This window comes from Narcine bancroftii, chromosome 2 (genome assembly GCF_036971445.1).
Source record: "Narcine bancroftii isolate sNarBan1 chromosome 2, sNarBan1.hap1, whole genome shotgun sequence".
Taxonomy (NCBI): domain Eukaryota; kingdom Metazoa; phylum Chordata; class Chondrichthyes; order Torpediniformes; family Narcinidae; genus Narcine; species Narcine bancroftii.
The window spans coordinates 363058750-363079594 of NC_091470.1; the positions used below are offsets into that span (position 1 = coordinate 363058750).

Below are 20845 nucleotides of genomic sequence, written 5' to 3' on the forward strand. Positions count from 1 at the left end.
GAGGACAGTTGAGAATGTTGGGCATTTTAAAAGGGATGAACATTCCGAAGGCACCAGAAGGATCTGGACCAAGCCAGTGGTTCCTCTCTCTGCAAGCAACACAAGACAACTTTGAATTTTGTGCTCTCCCTCTCTCTCTCAAAGATCTTTACTAAACAAACTGAATTTTGTTTATGATCTTTGCTTCGGTTGAGATCGAAGTTTTGAGAGTCTTATGTGATTTGTGTTTGTTTTGTGTCTAAGTTTTCCTGTGGGCTGGTTGGAAATATAACTTGGACTTTAATTGTATTTAGGCTGGGGAATTTATTAGTTTAACAGTTATAGAGGTGTGCAGAGTAACCAGGGGGCATTGTTATAAAAGGGGGGATTTTTGAATTAAAGTTTGAAGGTGAATTTTTGTTAATAAAATAATTGTTAATCTTTACCCTTGTGTGATCTGCCTTCTTTGTGGTTGCTGGTTTGATCTTGTAACAGTACACATAACAAGTTAATGAGGTACAATTAAAACAGTGGTTTTCAGAATTTTACTTTCCACCCAAAAGTGTTCAGGAAGCAAAATATTCATTGTCCAGTGCAATGAGCAAAGTATCAAGAAACGCATAATTAAAACAGTGCAAAGGCAACATCTTTTGGCAATGAGAGATTGATTTGTGTCTAATAACAGCAGAAATAAAACTGTCCTTGAGCCCGGTGGTTTGTGTTTACAAACTTTGTTTCATTGGGTTATACTTGCACAATCAGATGACTAAAAACTTGACTTGACTAACTCGTGTATCTTCTGCCTGATGGAAGGCGAAGAAGAGAGTGCCTGGTGGGATGTGGCATAGGCTGGTGCAGCCATCCTAAGGATAATCCTGAAACCAAGATTCAGGGTAACAGTTTTTACAAGCATAGGGCCCAGCTGTGCTAAATCGTAAAATTGCGGCAGAGCGGAAAAAATGAATGAATCCAAAACAAAATCGGTGTTCACCAGGTGGAGAGACCAATAGACTGCAGAAGCTGGATTCTGGAACAAAGCACAAAATGCTTGTGAAACTTCGGGGGTTGATTGAAAGCAGTAAACAGTTGACATTTGTGGCTGAAACCCCTTCATCAGGAATCATAGAATATAGAATTTTATAGCACAGAGCAAACCCTTCGGCCCATGATGTTGTGCTGACCTACGAAATCTTACTGCAAAACAATGTACCCTTCCCTTCCTCACACATAACCCTCAATTTTTCTTGTATCTTTGTGCCTGTCTTAGAGTCTTTTAACTGTCTCTATTGTACCAGCTTCTACCAGCAGCCCACCCACTCACCATTCTCTGTGTAAATATAAACTTTTTCTGATGTCTCCTCTAAACTTTCCTGCATTCACATAAACAGATGTCCATTGCTATTTGCTATTGTTGTCCTGGGGAAAAGGTGCTGGCTGCCTGCCATATCTATGCCCTTCATCAACTTATATACTTCTGTTAAGACTCCTCTCATCGTTCATCAGTCCAGAGAAAAGACATATCAGAATCAAAACTTATTGCAATGAATATGTTACAAAACACATCTTCTTATATTTGGAATTAAAAGAATCGCAGGTTGAGTAAGGTCCATTTGCAGAAACTAAAGGAAGATGGTAGGATGGCTTTACCTAGACTATTATTGGGCAGTTAACATTCTTTATTTTATTTTCTGGATCTACTATTCTGATAAATTTTAACATCCTTATTGGGTAGATTTGGCATTGAATTCCGTGCAGAGACAGTCAGTAGCCTCTTTATTGGAAGATGCTCTTCCTTTAACACTTTCTAAGATTAGTAGACATACGTGCAACCCAATACTTAAATATATGTTATGGATTTGGTTTCAATTTCGGAAGTTCTTTGACTTGAACATTTTATTTTCTCCGGCACTATTTCTTCTGATTTTTTTTCAACCATCTATAATTGATCAAGCCTTCTCTTTTTGGAAATTTAAAGCAATTGTCTCTTTTTCGGATTTGTTTATAGATAGTAGTTTAATGCCTTTTGAACAATTATCTAATAAATATAATATATCTAAATCACATTTTTTAGACATTTTCAAATTGAACATTTTCTGAATATTTTATTGCCTGACTGGATTTAGTTGATACTTTTTCTTATTTGAACTCTTATCATAAGAATAGGTAACATTTATAATCCGTTATTAAGATTGCAATCAAATTGTAATGTCAAAATTAAAAAGGCCTGGGAAGAGGAACTTCATTTACATCTTCCAGAGAAATCAAGGGAGAAGATCTTTGGATTGATTAATACCTCTTCAATATGTGCTCATCATTCTTTGATTCAGTGTAAAATGGTACATCGGGCTCATATGTTGAAAGACACATTAGGCCATATTTTTTCTAACATTAGTCCTATTTGTGGTAGATGTAAATCTGAAGTGGCTTCTCAAATTCATATGTTTTGGTCATGCCTGATGTTGGAGAGGTATTGGATAGATATTTTTCAGACTTTGTCAGCTATACTGGATATCAGTTTGTAACCTGACCCATTGACTGCTCTTTTCGGAATTATATTTCCAGAAGTGGGGACAAGTTCCCATTTCCATATATCAGGTTGTAGCCTTTTCTATATTGCTAGAAGAGTGATTTTATTTCAATGGGAAGTTTCTACTCCACCTACCTTGACTCAGTGGCTCTCTCAAATTATGTCATGTTTAAGTTTAGAGAAAGTTGATGCTTCTGTTAAGGTTGAAGAGAGTTGGTGACCTTTTATAAATTACTTCCATATGACTTAGTTAGTAGAATTATTTTCCCTTCCAGACTATATTTTAGTTCTTTTCTCTTTGTTGGTGAAGACCAGATGATTAAATTTTATTAGTAAATTCTCAGGATAGGCTGCCCAGTTTCTTTTTAGATTAGGTGAGGTTTTATATAATAAGATTTTTCTTTTTTTTTAAGAATTTGGTTTGATGAGATGAGAACATACTTGTTAATTATTGTCTTATACCATATATTAGATCATAAAATATCATATCGTGATATCTTCCCCCTTTATAATTATATACTCCTATTCTCCTCATGTGTTATTTACCTATAATATGATTAATAAAAAAGACTGATAAAGAAAGAAAGAACAGTACAGTACAGGCCCTTCAGCCCTCAATGTTGTACCGACCTATATATTCCTTAAAAAGTACTAAACCCTCCCTACCCTGTGCCTGTCTAAGATTCTCTTACATGCCCTTGATGTTTCAGCTTCCACCATCTTCTTTGGCAAGGCATTCCAGTCACCCACCACTCTCTGCATAAAAAAAAACTTATGCCTAATGTCTCTCCTAAACTTCCATCCTTTCACTACGCACATAAACTCTGGTGTTTGCTATTCCTGCCCTAGGAGACAGGCACTGCCTGTCCACCTTTTCTATGCCTTTCATAATCTTGTAGTCCTCTATTTAGTCTCCTCTCACTTTTTTACACTCAGAAAAGTCCCAGCTCTGTTCATCTTGCCTCATAAGATTTATTTTCCAATCAAGGTAACATCCTGGTAAATCTCCTCTGCACACTCTCCATAGCTTCCACATCCTTCCTGTAATGAGGTGACCAGATCTGAACACAATACTCCAAGTGTGGTCTCTCCATAGATTTGTAGATGTGCAACATGAACTTAATCCCCTTATTAATGAAGCTAAGCATCCCAGAGGCCTTCTAAATTATCCTATCAACCTGTGCAGTGTCTTTGAGGGATGGATGGATTTGGACCCCAAGGTCCCTCTGTTCATCCACACTCTTAAATAACTGACCATTAACCCTATACTCAGCCTTCTGGTTTGTCCTTCCAAAATGCATCACACTTATCCAGATTGAACTCTATCTGCCATTTTTAAGCCCAACTCTGCATCCTTTTGTAACCTTCGACAACCTTCAGCTCAATCCACAACTCCCCCAAACTTTGTATCATCTGCAAAATTGCAGCCCCATTCTTCTGCCTCTTTGTCCAAGTCATTTATAAAATCACAGAGAGCAGGCGTTGCAACACCCCACTAGTCACCAACCTCCAGGCAGCATACTTTCCATCCTGTTATTACAGGCAAGATTCTGTGGATCCTATGCCTTGTGACTTTCTGAACAAGTCTTTTAATGGACATTTTATCAAATGCCTTATTAAATTCCATTTAGACATCTACTGCCTTACCTTCATCAATTTCTTTTGTTACCTTCTCAAAAAACTCAATTAATCTTGTGAGGCATGACTTTCCCTTCACAAATCCATGCTGACTATCCTTGAGTAGACTGTACTTCTGGCAATGCTCATAGATCCTAACCTTAAGAATCCTCTCCAATAGTTTGCACACCACTGACGTACGACTCACTGGTCTATAATTCCCAGGATTCTCCCTATAACCTTTTTTAAACAAGAGGACTACATTTGCCATTCTCCAATCCTTTGCACCTCTCCTGCAGCCAAAAAAGACTCAAAGATCATAGCTACAGCCCCAGCTCTCTCTCCTCCTTCACTTTCCATATCAGCCTGTGGTTTATCATGCCTGGCCCCAGGGACCTTTCAACCTTGATGTTTTTAAGAAGATCCAACATTTCCTCATCCTTAATCTCAAAACTGTCCAGCACACAAGCCTGTTCTATTTCGATTTTACCCTGGTCAAGGTATTTTTCTCTTATGAATACAGAAGCAAAGTATTCATTCAGGACCTCTCCAACCTCCTCCAGGCATATGTTGCCTCCTTTATCCTTTAACGGCTCCAGCTTCATTTTTGTCATCCTTCTATTCTTCACATACACATAGAATGTCTTGGGGTTCTCCTTAGCTCTATATGGCAAGCCCTTCTCATGCCCCCTTCAAGCTCTCCTAAGTCCTTTTTTAAGCTCCTTCCTGGTTACCATATACTTCTCATGAGCCCTTCCTGTTTCCTGCTTCCTCTTGATGAGCTGCCCCACCTGTTTCACCAACCATGGTTCCCTTTTCCCTACCACCTTTTCCTTGTTCCAGTGGGACAAACTTATCCATAACCCAGCATGTGATCCCTAAACATTCTCCACATTGCTTCTGTGCTTTCACACTTGAACATGTTTCCAATTTACTCTTGCTAGTTCCTGCCTCATTGTAATTAGCCCTTCCCAACTTAAGCACTTTCCCATTTTGTCTGCTTTTATCTTTTTCCATAGCTATGCTAAAGCTCAGGGAGTTGCAGTCACTCACACCAAAATGTTCCCCATCCCGAGGTCCACCACCTGACCCAGAATTAGATCCTGTGTGGCCTCTCCTCTCGTCGACCAGTCCACATACTGTGTCAGGATTCCTTTTTGGACACACGTGACAAATTCAGCCCCCCCCCCCCCCCCCCGTCTATCCCTTTTGCAGAAAGTAGGTACCAGTCAAGATTAGGGAAGTTTAAATCACCCATAAGTACGACCCTCTATTTCCTGCACCTTTCCAATATCTGCCTGTTTATCTGCTCCTCGGTGTCCTGAGGGTTATTGGGGGCCACAGACTACACAGTGATTGTTCCCTTCCTATTTCTGACTTCCACCCACACTGACTCAGTGGACACTTTGTCTGGAATATCCTCCCTTTCTATAGCCATGATACTATCCCTGACCAGTCATGCTACCCCCTTCCCTTACCTCCCATCCTAGTCCTTTTAAAATGTCTAAACCCCTGGTACCTGCATCAGCAAATCCTGCCCTTCCTCCAGCCAAATCACTTATAACAGCCACAACATGGTAGAGCCACATGCTGATCCGTGCTCTAAGTTCATCCCCTTTATTTCTAATACTCCTGGCATTGAAATAGACACATTTCAAACACTCTAGCTGGCTGCATTTATGTTTCCGCCACTGCCTGTCCTTCCTCACCAACTCAGAACACATAGCTTTATGCTTTTGACCTCCTGCCCTATTCTCCGCACTCACATTGTGGTTTCTACCCTTCTTTCAGACTAGTTTAAACCCTTTCCAACAGCTCTAGCAATCCTAGCCATCAGGATATTGATCCCTTTCTAGTTTAGATGCCGCCCATCCTTTTTGTACTAGTCAGAACGTCGTTGTCTTGCAGTAGATTTACAATGCAAATATTGTGATAAATTGTATTTCAAAAATAAATAAATAGTGCAATAAAACAGGATAAAGTGAGATAAGTGTCTGTGGTTCATTGTCCGTTCAGGAATCGATGGCGGCGGAGAAGAAGCTGTCGTTGTGCCTACTGGTTGTTCATCTGCACCTCCTTCCTGATGGCAGCAGTGGAAAGAGGCCTGACCCTTAGCTCTGTCAACATCCAGTATATTTTTTTGAGGGTTGCTTTGGTTTTCCTGCTTCTGTGTTCTTGCTTAGCTCAAGAATAAACCAGACATTAGTTTATAGATGTCTAACCATCCTTTCCACCCAAAAGTACATTCATGATACCGTTAGCTTCAGTGAAAGAGGACCATGCAAGATGCAAATCAGCGGAGAGCCACGGATAGGACAGGTGCTCATCCGACATTCCCTGATGTGCCCCTGGTGGAAGGCAGCAGTGTAGTTTGGGGCAAGTCAGAAAGGGCAAGAAGTGAATGAGAAAAGATGAGGCACCTGTGGTTTATGAAGGATTGCATAGATCCTTTGGGCTCAATGGCCTGATTTAATGGATTAAATCCATTAAAAATATCAGTCAGATTTTTTCAGCAAATGGATTGAATCTTGATCCAGTTATTAGAGATAAATTATTTTATTTTATACACAGATATAAATAGATATATAAATAAAAGTAATTTTCATTTCAAATGTAATGGCAAAAGATATTTCATATGCAACCAATTCTATCAGTGATATTTAGAAGTTAACAAAATCTAAAGTATAAAATAGGTGTTTTAAACATATAAGAATATGTTAAATAAAGGAATAACTTTTAAAGTTGCTTTGGCAATAACATTTGTAAATTAAAAAAAAATATATTTACAACACCATAGAAGCCGATTCTGCCAGGCCGCCGAAAGACACCAATGAACCTCCCAAACCCCTTATGTTTTTGAAGGGTGGGAGGAAACCGAAGCACATGGGCTAACCCACACAGAAATGGGAGGAAGATACAAGCTCCTTGCAGACAGCACCAGATTTTAAGCCTGGCCGCTGGTGCTGTAATACCGTCGCGCTAACCGCAACGCTTCTGCTGCCCTCTAAACGTTTCGAGTGTGCCATTGCTCTGGTGACAGCCTGTATAGCCTCACTTCTGTTTCCAGTTCAAATGATGGGGTGATGATCTGCGATATCAATGCCTCTCCACCCCAAGCATCCAAACTCCACTGAATTAATCCCAGAAATAACACGAGAGATTTCGGGTTAGAACCTGCATGCATGTGAAAGTCAAATTGTCTCAGATCTGCACTGAAACGTTGAGCCAGCTCTTTGAATAGCATCTTTTAATCAGAATTCTGGGTCAATTATGAAGAATAGATTTCATTGCTCTGTCCGTTTATTCTACATAAATACTATAAACTACTTATATTTGATTTTGTCCATAAATTATCAAACCCATAATAAGGTTTCTTGCTTTTTCCCTACCATGTTTCCACTCCACCTAAGTACCTGCTCTGGTACTTCTATGCCAAGGCAGAAAAAAGGCTACAGACCTAATATAGGAGAACAATGGTGGACAGGGAAGTGATGGGCTGAAGAGCCTGTTTCTGTGCTGTATAGTTCAATGACTAAGTGTCTTAGTTGTAGCTTAGTATTGGCATGTTTGATAATATTCTTGCACAATACCTGGGGATCTTTCCTCATCACAACATAAACGTATAGAAAGGCTTGCAGCAGAGAAGGTGGCTATTTGGCCCATTGAATCAGAACTAGTTCAGTGTAACAGTCCATTGCCTTACTCTTTTCTTGTCACCTGGCTTGTTTCAAACTGATGGCATTTCATTGGAACTACAAAGCAATAGAAATCAAACATACGAAGAGAACTTGCTGGAACCCCTCAGCAGGTCAGGTAGAAACGGTGAAGTGAGAAACGGGGCTGGATTTTGGCTCAATTTGGATGAAGGGTCATGAATTGCTCGCTCTGTTTCTTTTTCCACAGATGCTGCCCCAGCCTGCTGAGTATCTCCCAGATTTTCTGTTTTCCCGTAGCTCTATTTCATTTTTTGAAAGATTTTCATCAGAAAATCAAGCACGTTAAACGTTGCAAAGAGGAGGGGAAAGATGAGAATAAAAGGAAATAGGCTGGAGAGGGGAAAGAAAAAGATTAAATGCTGAGTTACAAAGAGAGGCTGGATAGGCTGGGATTTTTTTCTCCCTGGAGTTGGAGAACGATGTTTCGTCAGGTTGAACTTGTGCAATCAGAAAATAATAATGGCAAATAATAAAAAATAATAGAGCAGCCATTCTCAATGGCCCCTCTCCTGGACACCACAGTACATTTGAGTAAAGCCTTGGTTTCTTTTTACCTCAAGTAACATAAATATTTATAAAGTAGTTATAAAGTAGTTGCTCAGAGAGAAGTATGGAAGAAACCAAAATTGACAGCTGCACGAAAATCTGCAGAAACCGTATATTTGTACTTTGACGAACAGCTCAGGCCCAAAATGTTGGTTATGTATCTGTATCTTTGCTACATTAAGTGGAAAGTTTTAACCAGCTGGGTTTCTCCAGCATTGTGTTTTTACATAAAATTGGACACTTGGAGTAAGGATTAGAGGAGAATCTTTATGACCCTGAGAGCTGGGGAAAGGGATCTGTGGTGGAGGCAGAAATGGCCATCACATTTAGAAAGCATTTTGCTGTGTTACCAATCCCGCAACAGGTCAGAGATCAGACCATTGTGGAAACAATGGGCTGAATGGCCTGCTGCTCTACTGTAAATCTTCACGATTATAGGGTTAAGGTCAAAGAACCATTGAAAGTCTTGATGACAAGGAGCAGCAAAACATTGGCAAATAAACAAATACATCTGCTGCAAAGTAAACCACTCATTAGTAAATTGAATTATAATTGTCCAGCAGAACCTAATCTGTTGGGGGAGATCAGCTGTATGCATAAGAGAAAATTTCAGTACTGCGTCAGGGTGGGTAGCTTGTCCAATATAATCATCTGCTCTATTACAATCTAAATGCAATATGGGGGTTAGATTCATAGCACTGAAACTCAGTCTAAGTGCAGTGTCAGCTACATTTCTCAAAATCTGACATGCAAAAATGTGGTCCTGCGTGATGTTATAATCTGATAAACCGTGTGCAAGTGTATAACCTGGCAGAGGAAATCCTTCTGTTCTTTATCCACAAAGCACTGCATGGAATGGAGTTCGAACAGATGTAAATTTCTCTCTCTGAAACTGTGGAGAAACAATTTTCTCCTTATTCGTCCATCAATTCCATTTCGGAAGATGTTGAAGCAATTGTTGGAAATATTTCCACTGACAGCATTTATAAATGTTGGCTTAGGGATCTCTTGTCCAGCATCATTCTCTCTGAATACAACGGCTTTAAAATGACAGCTTAATACAATCTTGAACAACAGTGAGTCTCAGTATCCCGGCGTTTATGGATACAGAGAATCAAAATCAACACTATTGGAATTTAGGTGGTTTTCATCTGCTCGTGGGGAGAAATTTATTTAAACAATAACATTTACTGGAGGCTAAAAAAAAAATCATGAGTCCACTCGTATCTTTTTGTAGCCATTCACTGAACAGGCCATTTGAATCCACTTTTTTAAATGGGCTAATTTGATTGGAACAGCTACACTAAGGATGCATTGGAGACTTGCCAAACGGTTAACTGCTAGCCGGGTTAACCAGAGATTGCAGCGGGACCTCAAGTTCCAGCGAACTGGCTGCCAAGCGTCATGATGTCACGACGCGGTGACATCATTGGGGTGCGTGACCTGGGGTCTTTAGGAATGTTGCAAAGTGAGGAGTTTTGTTTAACTTCCCCTCACCTGCAACTCATTACTCTCTCCTCTCGAATTACCTGCTGCATTATCAGTGGCTACAAGATAAAGGAAAGATTTACACTTATACAGCACTCTGTTCCCTCTTCAAACTACATAGAACAGTATCGCCCGGGGGGGGGGGGGCGGGGGGGGGGGAAATTTAGACACACAGCACAGAAGCAGGCCTTTCCTTCCCACGAACCCATGACACCCAAATATCCCAATTAACCTACACTCCCTCATAGGTTTTGAAAGGTGAGAGGATTCCAGAGCATCCATGATAGGAAACCCATGCCGACAAGGGGACAGTACACAGACTCCTTACAGAGAGTGCTGGATTCGAAACCGAGTCGCTGGCTCTGTGATGGCGCTAACCGCTACACTAACTGGGCCTTCAGGTCATTATATTTGTGTGAACCTGACGGCGAATTATTTTCAATCTCTGCTACTTTCATATTCCTAAATACCCTGTGTATTCATCTATCAAGGAACCTCTTGAATATTACTATTGCATCTGCTGCCACCCTTACTCCTGGCAACCCGTCCCAGGCACCCAGCACTCTCTGAATAAACAAATTGCCCCTCACATCTCCTTTAAACCCCCCTCTACCTTTCTCGCCTTAAAAACATATCCTGTGGCACGTGACATTTTTACCCTGAAAAGATTCTGAATGTCAAACCTATCAGGGCGTCTCGCAATCTTATGACATCTATCAGGTCTTACCTCAAGCTCTGATGTTCCAGAAGAAAATTAGTCTAACCCCTTCTAACATCTAATCCAGGCAGCATCTGTACCCTTTCCAAAGTCTCCACGCTCTTCTTGTCATGGGGACACCAGAATTAGTTTTATATCACTGCAACATTTCTTCCTTTCTCTTATGTTCAATAATCATATAACCATTACAGCACAGAAACAGGCCATTTCGGCCCTTCTAGTACCAAACTAAGTACAATCCTCTAGTCTCACCTACCTGCACCTTACCCATAACCCTCCATTCCCCTCCCATCCATAGACCTGTCCAATTTTTCCTTAAATGACAAAATGGACCCTGCCGCCATTGCTTCTCTCGGAAGCTCATTCCACGCAGCCACCACTCTCTGAGAGAAGAAATTCCCCCTCATGTTACTGCTAAACTTTTGCCCTTTAACTCAGTACCTCTTGTTTCAATCTCTTCTACTCTTAATGGAATAAAAAAGCCTATCCACATTAACTCTATCTATCTCCTTCCTAATCTTAAATACCTCTATCAATTCACACCTCAACATTCTCCGCTCCAAAGAATAAAGACCTCAATGTTTCAAAGGGCACTACAGCCGATGAAATGTTTTGTTTTCATAGAATCATCGGAGAATATAGGAGCAGGAGCCTCCTCTACCATTCAAAATAACTCTCATGACTTTATTCCTGCTTACTCTTCAAACCCCTTGGTCCCCTTATCCAGGAGCCCCACATTCAATTCCCTTTTGAACATGCCAATGAACTGGCCTTGACAACTTTCTGTGGTCGGGAGTTCTACAAGAACACAGATCTCTGACCTGAATGGATGATCCATTATCCTTAGACTGTACCCCTTATTCTGGACTTCCCTGACATCGGCAACATTCTTTCGGCCCCCTAACCCAGTGATTCTCCACCTTTTTCTTTCCACTCACATACCACTTTAAGTAATCCCTATGCCATCAGTGCTCTGCGATTAGTAAGGGATTGCTTAAGGTGGGATGTGAGTGGGAAGGGAAGGCTGAGAAACTCTGCTCTAGACCCAATTGTTACTGAAATATTTTTGCTTGAGAAAAAATGTCATTGGCTCATTTTCTTTGGAGTTATGAAACTGTGCACATAACGACTCAATGAGGGATGATTAAAACAGTGATTTTTTAACTATTTCTTTCCACCCACATACCACCTTAAGCAATCCCTTACTAATCACAGAGCACCAATGGCTTAGGTAAAACATAAAGTGGGATGTGAATGTAAAGAAAAAGGTTGAGAACCTCTGCTCTATCCTGTATAGTCTTAGACACACATAGAGCCTGGTAACAGGCCCTTCTGGCCCATGACTCCATGCCACCCAATTAACCAACCACCCTGTATGATTTGAAGGGTGGAAGGAAACTGGAGAATCTGGCCAAAACTCAGGCAGACATGGGGAGAACGTACAAATTCCTTACAGACAGCACCAAATTTGAACCTATGTCACTTCCGCTGTAACAGCATTGCCCAAACCACTATGCTCACCATCTGCCTATGAGAATTTTAAATGTCTCTGTAACTTGAGGGCATGGGTTAAGGGTGAAAGGTGAAATATTTAAAGGGAACATTAGGGGGAGCATCTTCACGCAGAGAATGGGGATTAAGCTGGCCAGCTGAAGTGGTGAATGTCAGGCTTGGTTTTGACAATTAAGAAAAAGTTGGACTGGTACATGGATGGGAAGGGTAGGGTCCAGATGCAGGTCAATGGAATGAGACTGAATTATAGTTCATCACAGACTAGATTGGCTGAAGGGCCAGGTTCTGTACTGTAGTCTTGTAGATTTTGAAGGGCTATTACTATTCCATGAAACATTGGAACAGGAGAGATAATTCAGCTCTTCATTCTTGCTATGTCAATAATTAGACCATAGTTGATCTTTTACTGTGGTAACTCCACATTCATTCATTCTCTTCATATCTCAAAACCTGTTCACCTTCACCTTGAATAGAGCCAGTGACTGATCCATCACTGCTCTTTGGGTCCTCTGGGTGAAGTGATTATCACCTTATTTGTGTACTCATTCCTTCCTGACCGGTTCTCCGAATAGAGATTTATAAAGTCATGGGAAGCATATGAATAAAGGGGAAACTTGTGATCTTTCTCCCAGAGGAGGCCATTCAAGAACTAGAGGACATAGGTTAAAGGTGAGAGAGGAGGGGTCATTCTGCCTGGCCCTCAGGATAATGGAATCTCAGGGTTGTATGGGAATGTCTAGGTACTCTGACAATAAATCTGAAATCCGAGAGAGACAGCATTGCCCCTTGAGGGGATAATCCATAAATGGAAATACCTGTCAGAGGAAACTGTAGAAGCAAGAACAAATACAGCGTTCAGAAGACATTGGACAGATATATGGATACGAAGGGCTGAGAAAGATATGAATCAAACATTGTGGCAAAGTTGGTGAGGCCAAATTTGGGGCATTGTGTGCAGTTTTGGTCACCAAGCTACAGGAAAAAATTCAGTAAGATAGAAAGAGCCTGGAGATGATTTACTAGGATGTTGCTGGGATTTGAGGGACCGAGTTACAAGGAAAGGTTAGGACGTTATTCTCTGGAGCATAGAGGAATGAGGGGAGATTTAATATTTAAAATTATGATGGCTATAGATAGATTAAATGCAAGTAGGTTTTTTTTTGATTTACAAACCAGAGGATATGGGTTAGGGGTGAAAGGAAAGAGTTGATGAAAACATTAGGGGGAATTTCTTCAGAGAGAGAGAGTGGTGGGGGTATGGAACAAGCTGTTAGCTGAAGTGGTCAATGCGGGGTCAATTTTAACATTTAAGAAAAATTTGGACGGGTACATGAATGGGAGGGGTATGGAGGGATATGGATTGGGTGCCAGGAGGAACAATAGACTAGAAGGGCCTCTTTTCTATGCTACAATGTTCTATAGTTCTATGTTTCTAAATGGTACTAGCCCAGAAAGCCTACTTGGTCAGCATGAAGGAGTGGGGCCGAAGGGCACATTCCATTCTGCATGACACTACGATTGTACCCTAGATGGTGGGACGTTGTTTCCTGGTTCCAGAATCCTCAAATTAATGAAAATATGAACTCCACAACCACCTTATAGGACTGCTGTAAATCTTTGACATTTCAATGCATCACCTTCCATCTTTCTAAATGTGAGAGCACATGAGAGAAGCAAATCTGCCCCCAACCTTGACTCCTGTTCCACCATTATTGGCTCATCTGCAAATTACACAATTATGCTGGAAAATCTCAGCAGGTCATGCAGCGTTCTTTACACAGCAAAGATAAAGATACATGACCAATATTTCAGAGCTGAACCTTTCAAGGTATGAGATTAAAGGTATGAGATGAGATGGTTGGGTGGGCGATGGAGGTGGTGGTGGTGTTGGGCCAGGAGGAGGAACACAGGACCACAGGCAAGAGGATTGGGATGGGAGATGGGAGGGAATAGCTCTTTGAATAGAGAGCATGTGGGGGGGGGGGGGGAAGAATTTGGAGGGTTGGGGAAATTAGAGGGGAAGGGTTGGGAAGGTCAGAGGGTATAGAGAACATTTCAGCATAGAGATCAGGACTTTCGGCTTTTCTTGTCTGTGCCAAACTCTTTCTCTCTTGACCCACTGACCTGCATATGTACTCTGTGAGCTTTAAAAAATCTGAAGATTAAAATTCTGCCCATGTAGCATCAATTATGATGTTTTAAAGTCATTTGAATAGGTTCATGGATAGGGCATTTTAGATGGATATGGGGTAAATGTCTTCAGGTGGGACCATCTCAGGTTGGTGACTTGGTCAGCAGGGACAAATTGGGCCACAGGGTCCATTTCTTTGCCGTTTAACTCTGCGGCTCCATGGCCATTGGCCCATTCTGTGCTGTGGAAATACCTCTTGATTTCTCCCCTACTGGAGAACACTGGAAGTAGTCATCAGGCCAAGCCATGTCTAGGAAGAGTGGTTTAGAGTTGACCGTATATCAGATTGCAGGCCACCAACCTGGACCCGTTGACTTGGATTCCCCCTCCCCAGATTCTGCTGGACTTGCTGAGTAGTCACAGGGTTCTGTGGTTTGATTTCAGATTTCTGGTACAGTATCTGGCTTTTGCTTAATTAAACTCCAGTAACACTGTTAGCTTGTAAAGTAGCTTCCCTATCGGCTCCCCCAAAGATTCTGGCCTTGACAGTTAAGTTAAAAATAAATGTAATTTCTTGGCCAATATTTTTATACTTGACTAATGTTGTCGCATATCTGGATGCAACATCTTACTTTATCCAGGTAAACAAGAGAGTGCAGATGCTGGGGTTGATTGCAATACACTCATCAAGTTACACAGCATCTATTAGAAGCAAATGCTGGGGTACGTGACGAGCAGTCCAGGTTTCCCTTTACTTCCTATGCATGCCTATTGACCTGTTGAGTTTCTCCAGCATGTTTGTGCATTGTCCTTATTTTACCCACTTTTTATGCACTTTTGAGGGAGATAGATAATGGTGTGTAACAGAGTTCTGTGTTGTGTGGTTTTATGTTAAAAAGTGACAGTTTGCCTTAGAGAGCCAAGGTGAAGATGGATTGCTGAGAGTGAGAGAGAGAGAAAGAGAGAGAGAGAGCGGGAGATGGACTGGGCATGTGCAAAAGATGATCTAGAAATTTCTGGGCTTGGAAGACAAACCACGACTGGGTGAGGCTGTAAGTGGAAGGAAGCCCCAGTAGAGTCATTGTCTGGGAGGCAGTTTAGAATGTTGGGCATTTTAAAAGGGAGGAACATTCCGAAGGCAGCCAGAAGGATCCAGTCCAATCAACACAAGAAGACCACTTTGAATTTTGAGCTCTCTCTCTCTCTCTCAAAGATCTTTTGGCTTCAGTTTACCAAACAAACTGAATTTTGTTTACAATCTTTACTTCAATTGTAGTCGAAATTTTGAGAGCCTTGTGTGTTTTGTGTTTGTTTTGTGTTTAAGTTTTGTTCTGTGGCCTGGTTAGAAATATAACTTAGACTTTGATTACATCTGTTATATTTAGGCTGGTGAATTTATTAGCTTTACACTGTTATAAAGATTTGCAACCAGTGGGCATTGTTATAAAAAGGGCATTGTTATGAATTAAAGTTAGAAGGTGAAATTTTGTTAATAAAGTAAATGTTCATCTTTACCCCTGTGTGATATGCCTTCTTTGTGGTTGTTGGTTTGATCTTGTAACAGGTGTAACAACAACAACCTTTGCGCTCAACGTCAGCAAAACCAAGAGGATGATTGTGGACTTCAGGAGGGCTCAGTAGTGGAGGGGGTCAAGAGCTTCAAATTCTGGGTGTCAACATCTCCAAGGATCTGTCCTGGAGCCTCTACATTGATGCAATCATGAAGAAGGCTCGCCAGCGGCTACACTTTGTGAGGTGTTTGAGGAGATTTGGTACATCACCAAAAACTCTCATAAACTTCTACAGGTGGACCGCGGAGAGCATTCTGGCTGGTTGCATCACTGCCTGGTATGGAGGTGCAAACTCTCAGGTCAAGAATAAACTCCAGAGGGTTGTTAACTCAGCCTGCGACATCACAGACATCAGACTTCACTCCATCGAGGACATCGGCATGAGGCAGTGTCTTAAAAAAAAGCAGCCTCTATCCTCAAAGACCCCCACCACCCAGGCTATTCCTTCTTCACTCTGCTACCAAGGACAGCTTCTTCCCCGCTGCCATCAGATTCCTGAACAACCAATGAACCAAAGACACTGCCTTACTTTTCACGCACGATTATTATTAATTTTTATAGTAATATAATGTTTATGTTTCACTACACGATGCTGCAAAAAAAACCATTGAATTTCATGACTTGATCATAATAAGAAAACCTGATTCTTTTTCTAAATATCTTGGCTTGTGGAGATAATGTGGACAATGGGGAGGATTGCCTGGTGGAACTGAGGGCATGTGATCCTGTGCAAAGAGTTCTGTCTTCCAACTTCATTACTGGGCTGTCTGTCAAGTCATAGACCTTTTCATCTGTACCCCCATCTCGTTCCCCTTCTTCAATAAGATCAGTAATTGTAATCAATTAAAATAATGAACTTCTTAACCAACTCAAAGGCTAGTTTGCAGAAAAAAGTGAACCTTCTAACCAACTCAAAGGCTATTTGCAGAAAAAAATGAACCTTCTAACCATCTCAAAGGCTAGTTTGCAGAAAAAAAATGAACCTTCTAACCAACTCAAAGGCTAGTTTGCAGAAAAAAAATGAACCTTCTAACCAACTCAAAGGCTAGTTTGCAGAAAAAAAATGAACCTTCCAACCAACTCAAAGGCTATTTGCAGAAAAAAATGAACCTTCTAACCATCTCAAAGGCTAGTTTGCAGAAAAAAAAAGAACCTTCTAACCAACTCAAAGGCTAGTTTGCAGAAAAAAAATGAACCTTCTAACCAACTCAAAGGCTAGTTTGCAGAAAAAAAATGAACCTTCTAACCAACTCAAAGGCTAGTTTGCAGAAAAAAAATGAACCTTCTAACCAACTCAAAGGCTAGTTTGCAGAAAAAAAAGAACCTTCTAACCAACTCAAAGGCTAGTTTGCAGAAAAAAAATGAACCTTCTAATCAACTCAAAGGCTAGTTTGCAGAAAAAAAAAGAACCTTCTAACCAACTCAAAGGCTATTTGCAGAAAAAAAATGAACCTTCTAACCAACTCAAAGGCTAGTTTGCAGAAAAAAATGAACCTTCTAACCAACTCAAAGGCTAGTTTGCAGCAAAAAATGAACCTTCTAACCAACTCAAAGGCTAGTTTGTAGAAACAGTAATTAGAAAAGCTAACAGAACGTTGACGTCAATTGGCAGGGAAATTGAATGTAAAAGTTGACAGTCTGTGCTCCAATTATTTTGGGGATTGATCAGGTCATTTCAGGAAACAAAGAGTGCACTGGAAACATTTTAAATTGAGACTTACAGCGCGTTAATAGGCTCTTCTGGCCCACAAGCCTGGCTCCCAAATTGCATCAATAAACCAACAATATCTGTATGTTTCAAAGGGTGGGAGGAAACTGGAGCCCTCGGAGGAAACCCACTTAGACGTGGGGAGAACAGAGAGCCCCAGATTCGAACCTGGGTCCCTGGGTCTCTGTAATAATGTTGACTAACTGCGAGGCTAACCATACTGCCTATCCAGAGAATGTTTATTGGACAAACTATCAAAGCAATAGAGTCTTGTGAGAAAGATTGGACAGGCTTGACAGAACCACTGGAATGGGAAGAGTGAGACTGAAGCATACAATCCTGGATCGATTTTGACAGTCTGGATACAGAAGAAGACCATTTATCCCATCCTGCCTATGCCAGCGCATGGACCCATTCAATTACCATTCGAAGGTTCCCTGTAAGTCTCCTCTCTCTCAGCCAATCTCCCTAGAACTGAGGCCCTGACTTCATTGACCTGCACTGGGACCATAGCCCTGCACACCCTTCCCATTCCCGTTTTTCTTAAATGTCAAAATGGAGCCTGGATTCTCACAATTAATAGGGAAAGATTATTCATCCCAGAGCTCCAATGATCAAAATACTCTTTTTTTTTGGTGACTGATTTAATTTTATCACTCTCTTATTACAGTTCTTTCATGCAAAGGAAACAAACTCTCACCATTTAATGCAGATTTTCCGCATTAAGTAGCACAAAACACAAAAAATGTCCTGCGATTCTGTGATATTGGCTCACCTTGCTCTTTAGTCTCCCTCCTTTTCTCACTCTGGGAGAGGGGAGATATTAGGGTTAGGGTTTGAATCCCGCGCTGTCCGTAAGGAGTTTGCACGTTCTCCCCGTGTCTGCATGGGTTTTCTCTGGGGGCTCCCGTTTCCTCCCATCATTCCTAAACGTACTGGGGGCACAGGTTACTGGAGTGTAAGTTCGGCAGTGTGGACTCATGAGGCGAAATGACCTATTATCTTGTTGTATGTCAAAATATATGGTTGCCTCAGTTTTACCTTATCAGAGACAACCCTGCTCTGTAACTTTAAAAGAATCTTTTTCTCTCCTTCCTGACCAAGTCCCTTGGTCCACAGCTTGTTCCGCAATCTCACCACTCTCTGAGCGATGAGGTTCCACCATATGTTCTCGTCTTTCACCCTTAACCCATGTCCTCTAGTTTTTGCCTCACCCAATCTCAGTGGAAAAAACCTCCTCGCATTAACATTATCTCAACCCCTCATAATTTTGTACACCTCTCATCAAATCTTCCCTCCTTCTTCTACTCTCCAGGGAATAAAGTCCTAAGCTATTCAATCTTTCTCTGTAAATCAGTTCCTGAAGTCCCAGCAACATCCTCGTAAATCTTTTCTGCGCTCTTTCTATCTTATTAATATTGATCCTGATAGGGAGGTGACCAAAACTGAAGGGTGTTTTTTTTTCAGTGCTGTCACGTTCTCTGGTTACACAAAGGCAGGAAGTGCTGTGAATACACAAGTCAACCAGCAAACCGTGGGGAGAGAAGCAGCTCAAAGGGACTTGGTCAGGAAGGAGAGAAAAAGTTTCTTTTAAAGTTACAGAGCAGGGTTGTCTGCGATAAGGTAAAACTGAGGCGACCTTATATTTTGACATACAACAAGGTAACAGGCCATTTCGCCCCATGAGTCCACACTGCCGAACTTACACTCCAGTAACCTATCCCCCCAGTACGTTTTGGAATGGAGGGAGGAAACCGGAGCCCCCAGAGAAAACCCATGCAGACACGGGGAGAACGTGCAAACTCCTTACGGACAGCGCGGGATTCAAACCCGAACCCTAATGTCTCCCCACTCCCAGAGTGAGAAAAGGAGGGAGACTAAAGAGCAAGGTGAGCCAATATCACAGAATCGCAGGACATTTTTTGTGTTTTGTGCTACTTAATGCGGAGAATCTGCATTAAATGGTGAGAGTTTGTTTCCTTTGCATGAACGAACTGTAATAAGAGAGTGATAAAATTAAATCGGTCACCAAAAAAAAAGAGTATTTTGATCATTGGAGCTCTGGGATGAATAATCTTTCCCTATTAATTGTGAGAGCAGTTGGTAAAATGAACTTGCTCAATATTCGCACTGTTTCTTGCCCAGACATTGATAAACTCACATCAGTATTACTAATCACTGGTAAATTACAGCTGTCTCAAAGGTGCAGTCAGGAGAGCGCTTGGGAGATTGGTTTGACACTGAGCCCGTTTTGCTTCACATCCTGCAAGACAGGCCACTAATGCACGAGGGAGACCAAAATGGAACGCATTCCGTCTCGCTGAATGAGCGCAGAACTGCTCCAGGGGGAACAGAGAAACTCTGCGGCTGAGCTGGGAGATTTTTTACCTTGCGGTCGGGAGGTGGAGGGCTCAAATCCCCTTCGAGGGAATGCAGAACGCAGAGTGCAGTCTGGGACCGTGGTGTCACATCAACTGTCGCCTTTCAGAAATGAGTGACGGCAAAGGCCTGCCTGCTCTTTCTGGTGAGGCTAAATGACCTCGTGGTTCTATTTTAAGGCAGTGAATGGCTGTTCTGCCTGGCCTCCTGGTGAATATCTATCCCTCTCCTCAAATCATAAAAATGATCAACCTGTTATTTTCACATTGTTGCTCCCAGGAGCTTGCAGTGAGTGACTATTAGCCATCAAATTTCCTACCCTTGCACACTGACTCACAACTATAAAAACATCTTACGGCTGTAAAGTGTTTCAGGACATCCTAACGTCGTGAAGGGAGTCATAACCATCCAAGGTTCTCACCATTTGAAAGGCTGATTGCTTTGTTGAGCATCCCAGCTCTGTTGCGTCTGTCGCTATAGCGTGGAGCTCCAAGAGGACACGCCTTTCAATTCCCCATCCCATTCCCTTACTGGCTTGTCTGTCCCTGGTCTCATGCCCTTTCAGACTGGGACCGCCTGCAAATTGGAGGAGCCACACCTCATCTTCTGTCTGAGCACCCTCCAACTGGTTGGCATTAATATCGACTTCACCGGCTTTCGTTGAAAACCACCTCCCCACCTTCTTCCACCGTCTCTGCCTCCCTCTCTTTAAAATCTTTTTGGTGCTCAAAACATCAAGGCCTACAAATTCCATTTAGAACATACAACATAACAGCACAGTACAGGCTTGTCGGCCCAAGATGTTGTAAACCTACTCTACAACCATCTAAGCCTGCCCTCTATTTTTCATTTACATCCATGTACCTGTCTTTTAAGTGTCCCTATTCCCCCCCGTCCCCCACCCCACCCACTCCGGCAATGAATTCCAGGCGCCCAGCACAAGAACAGACCCT

General features: G+C 41.7%; 1 protein-coding gene across 1 annotated transcript in view; it reads right to left on the minus strand.

Moving 5' to 3' along the window:
- Window positions 1–542: 542 nt before the first annotated feature.
- LOC138755821 (cadherin-7-like) overlaps window positions 543–20845 on the minus strand; it is a 176362-nt gene continuing 156059 nt past the window's right edge. The window contains exon 12 of the mRNA XM_069922499.1: window positions 543–1006. Coding sequence (XP_069778600.1) covers window positions 843–1006 — 164 coding nt within the window. The 3' untranslated portion in view covers window positions 543–842. The remainder of the gene's footprint in view (window positions 1007–20845) is intronic.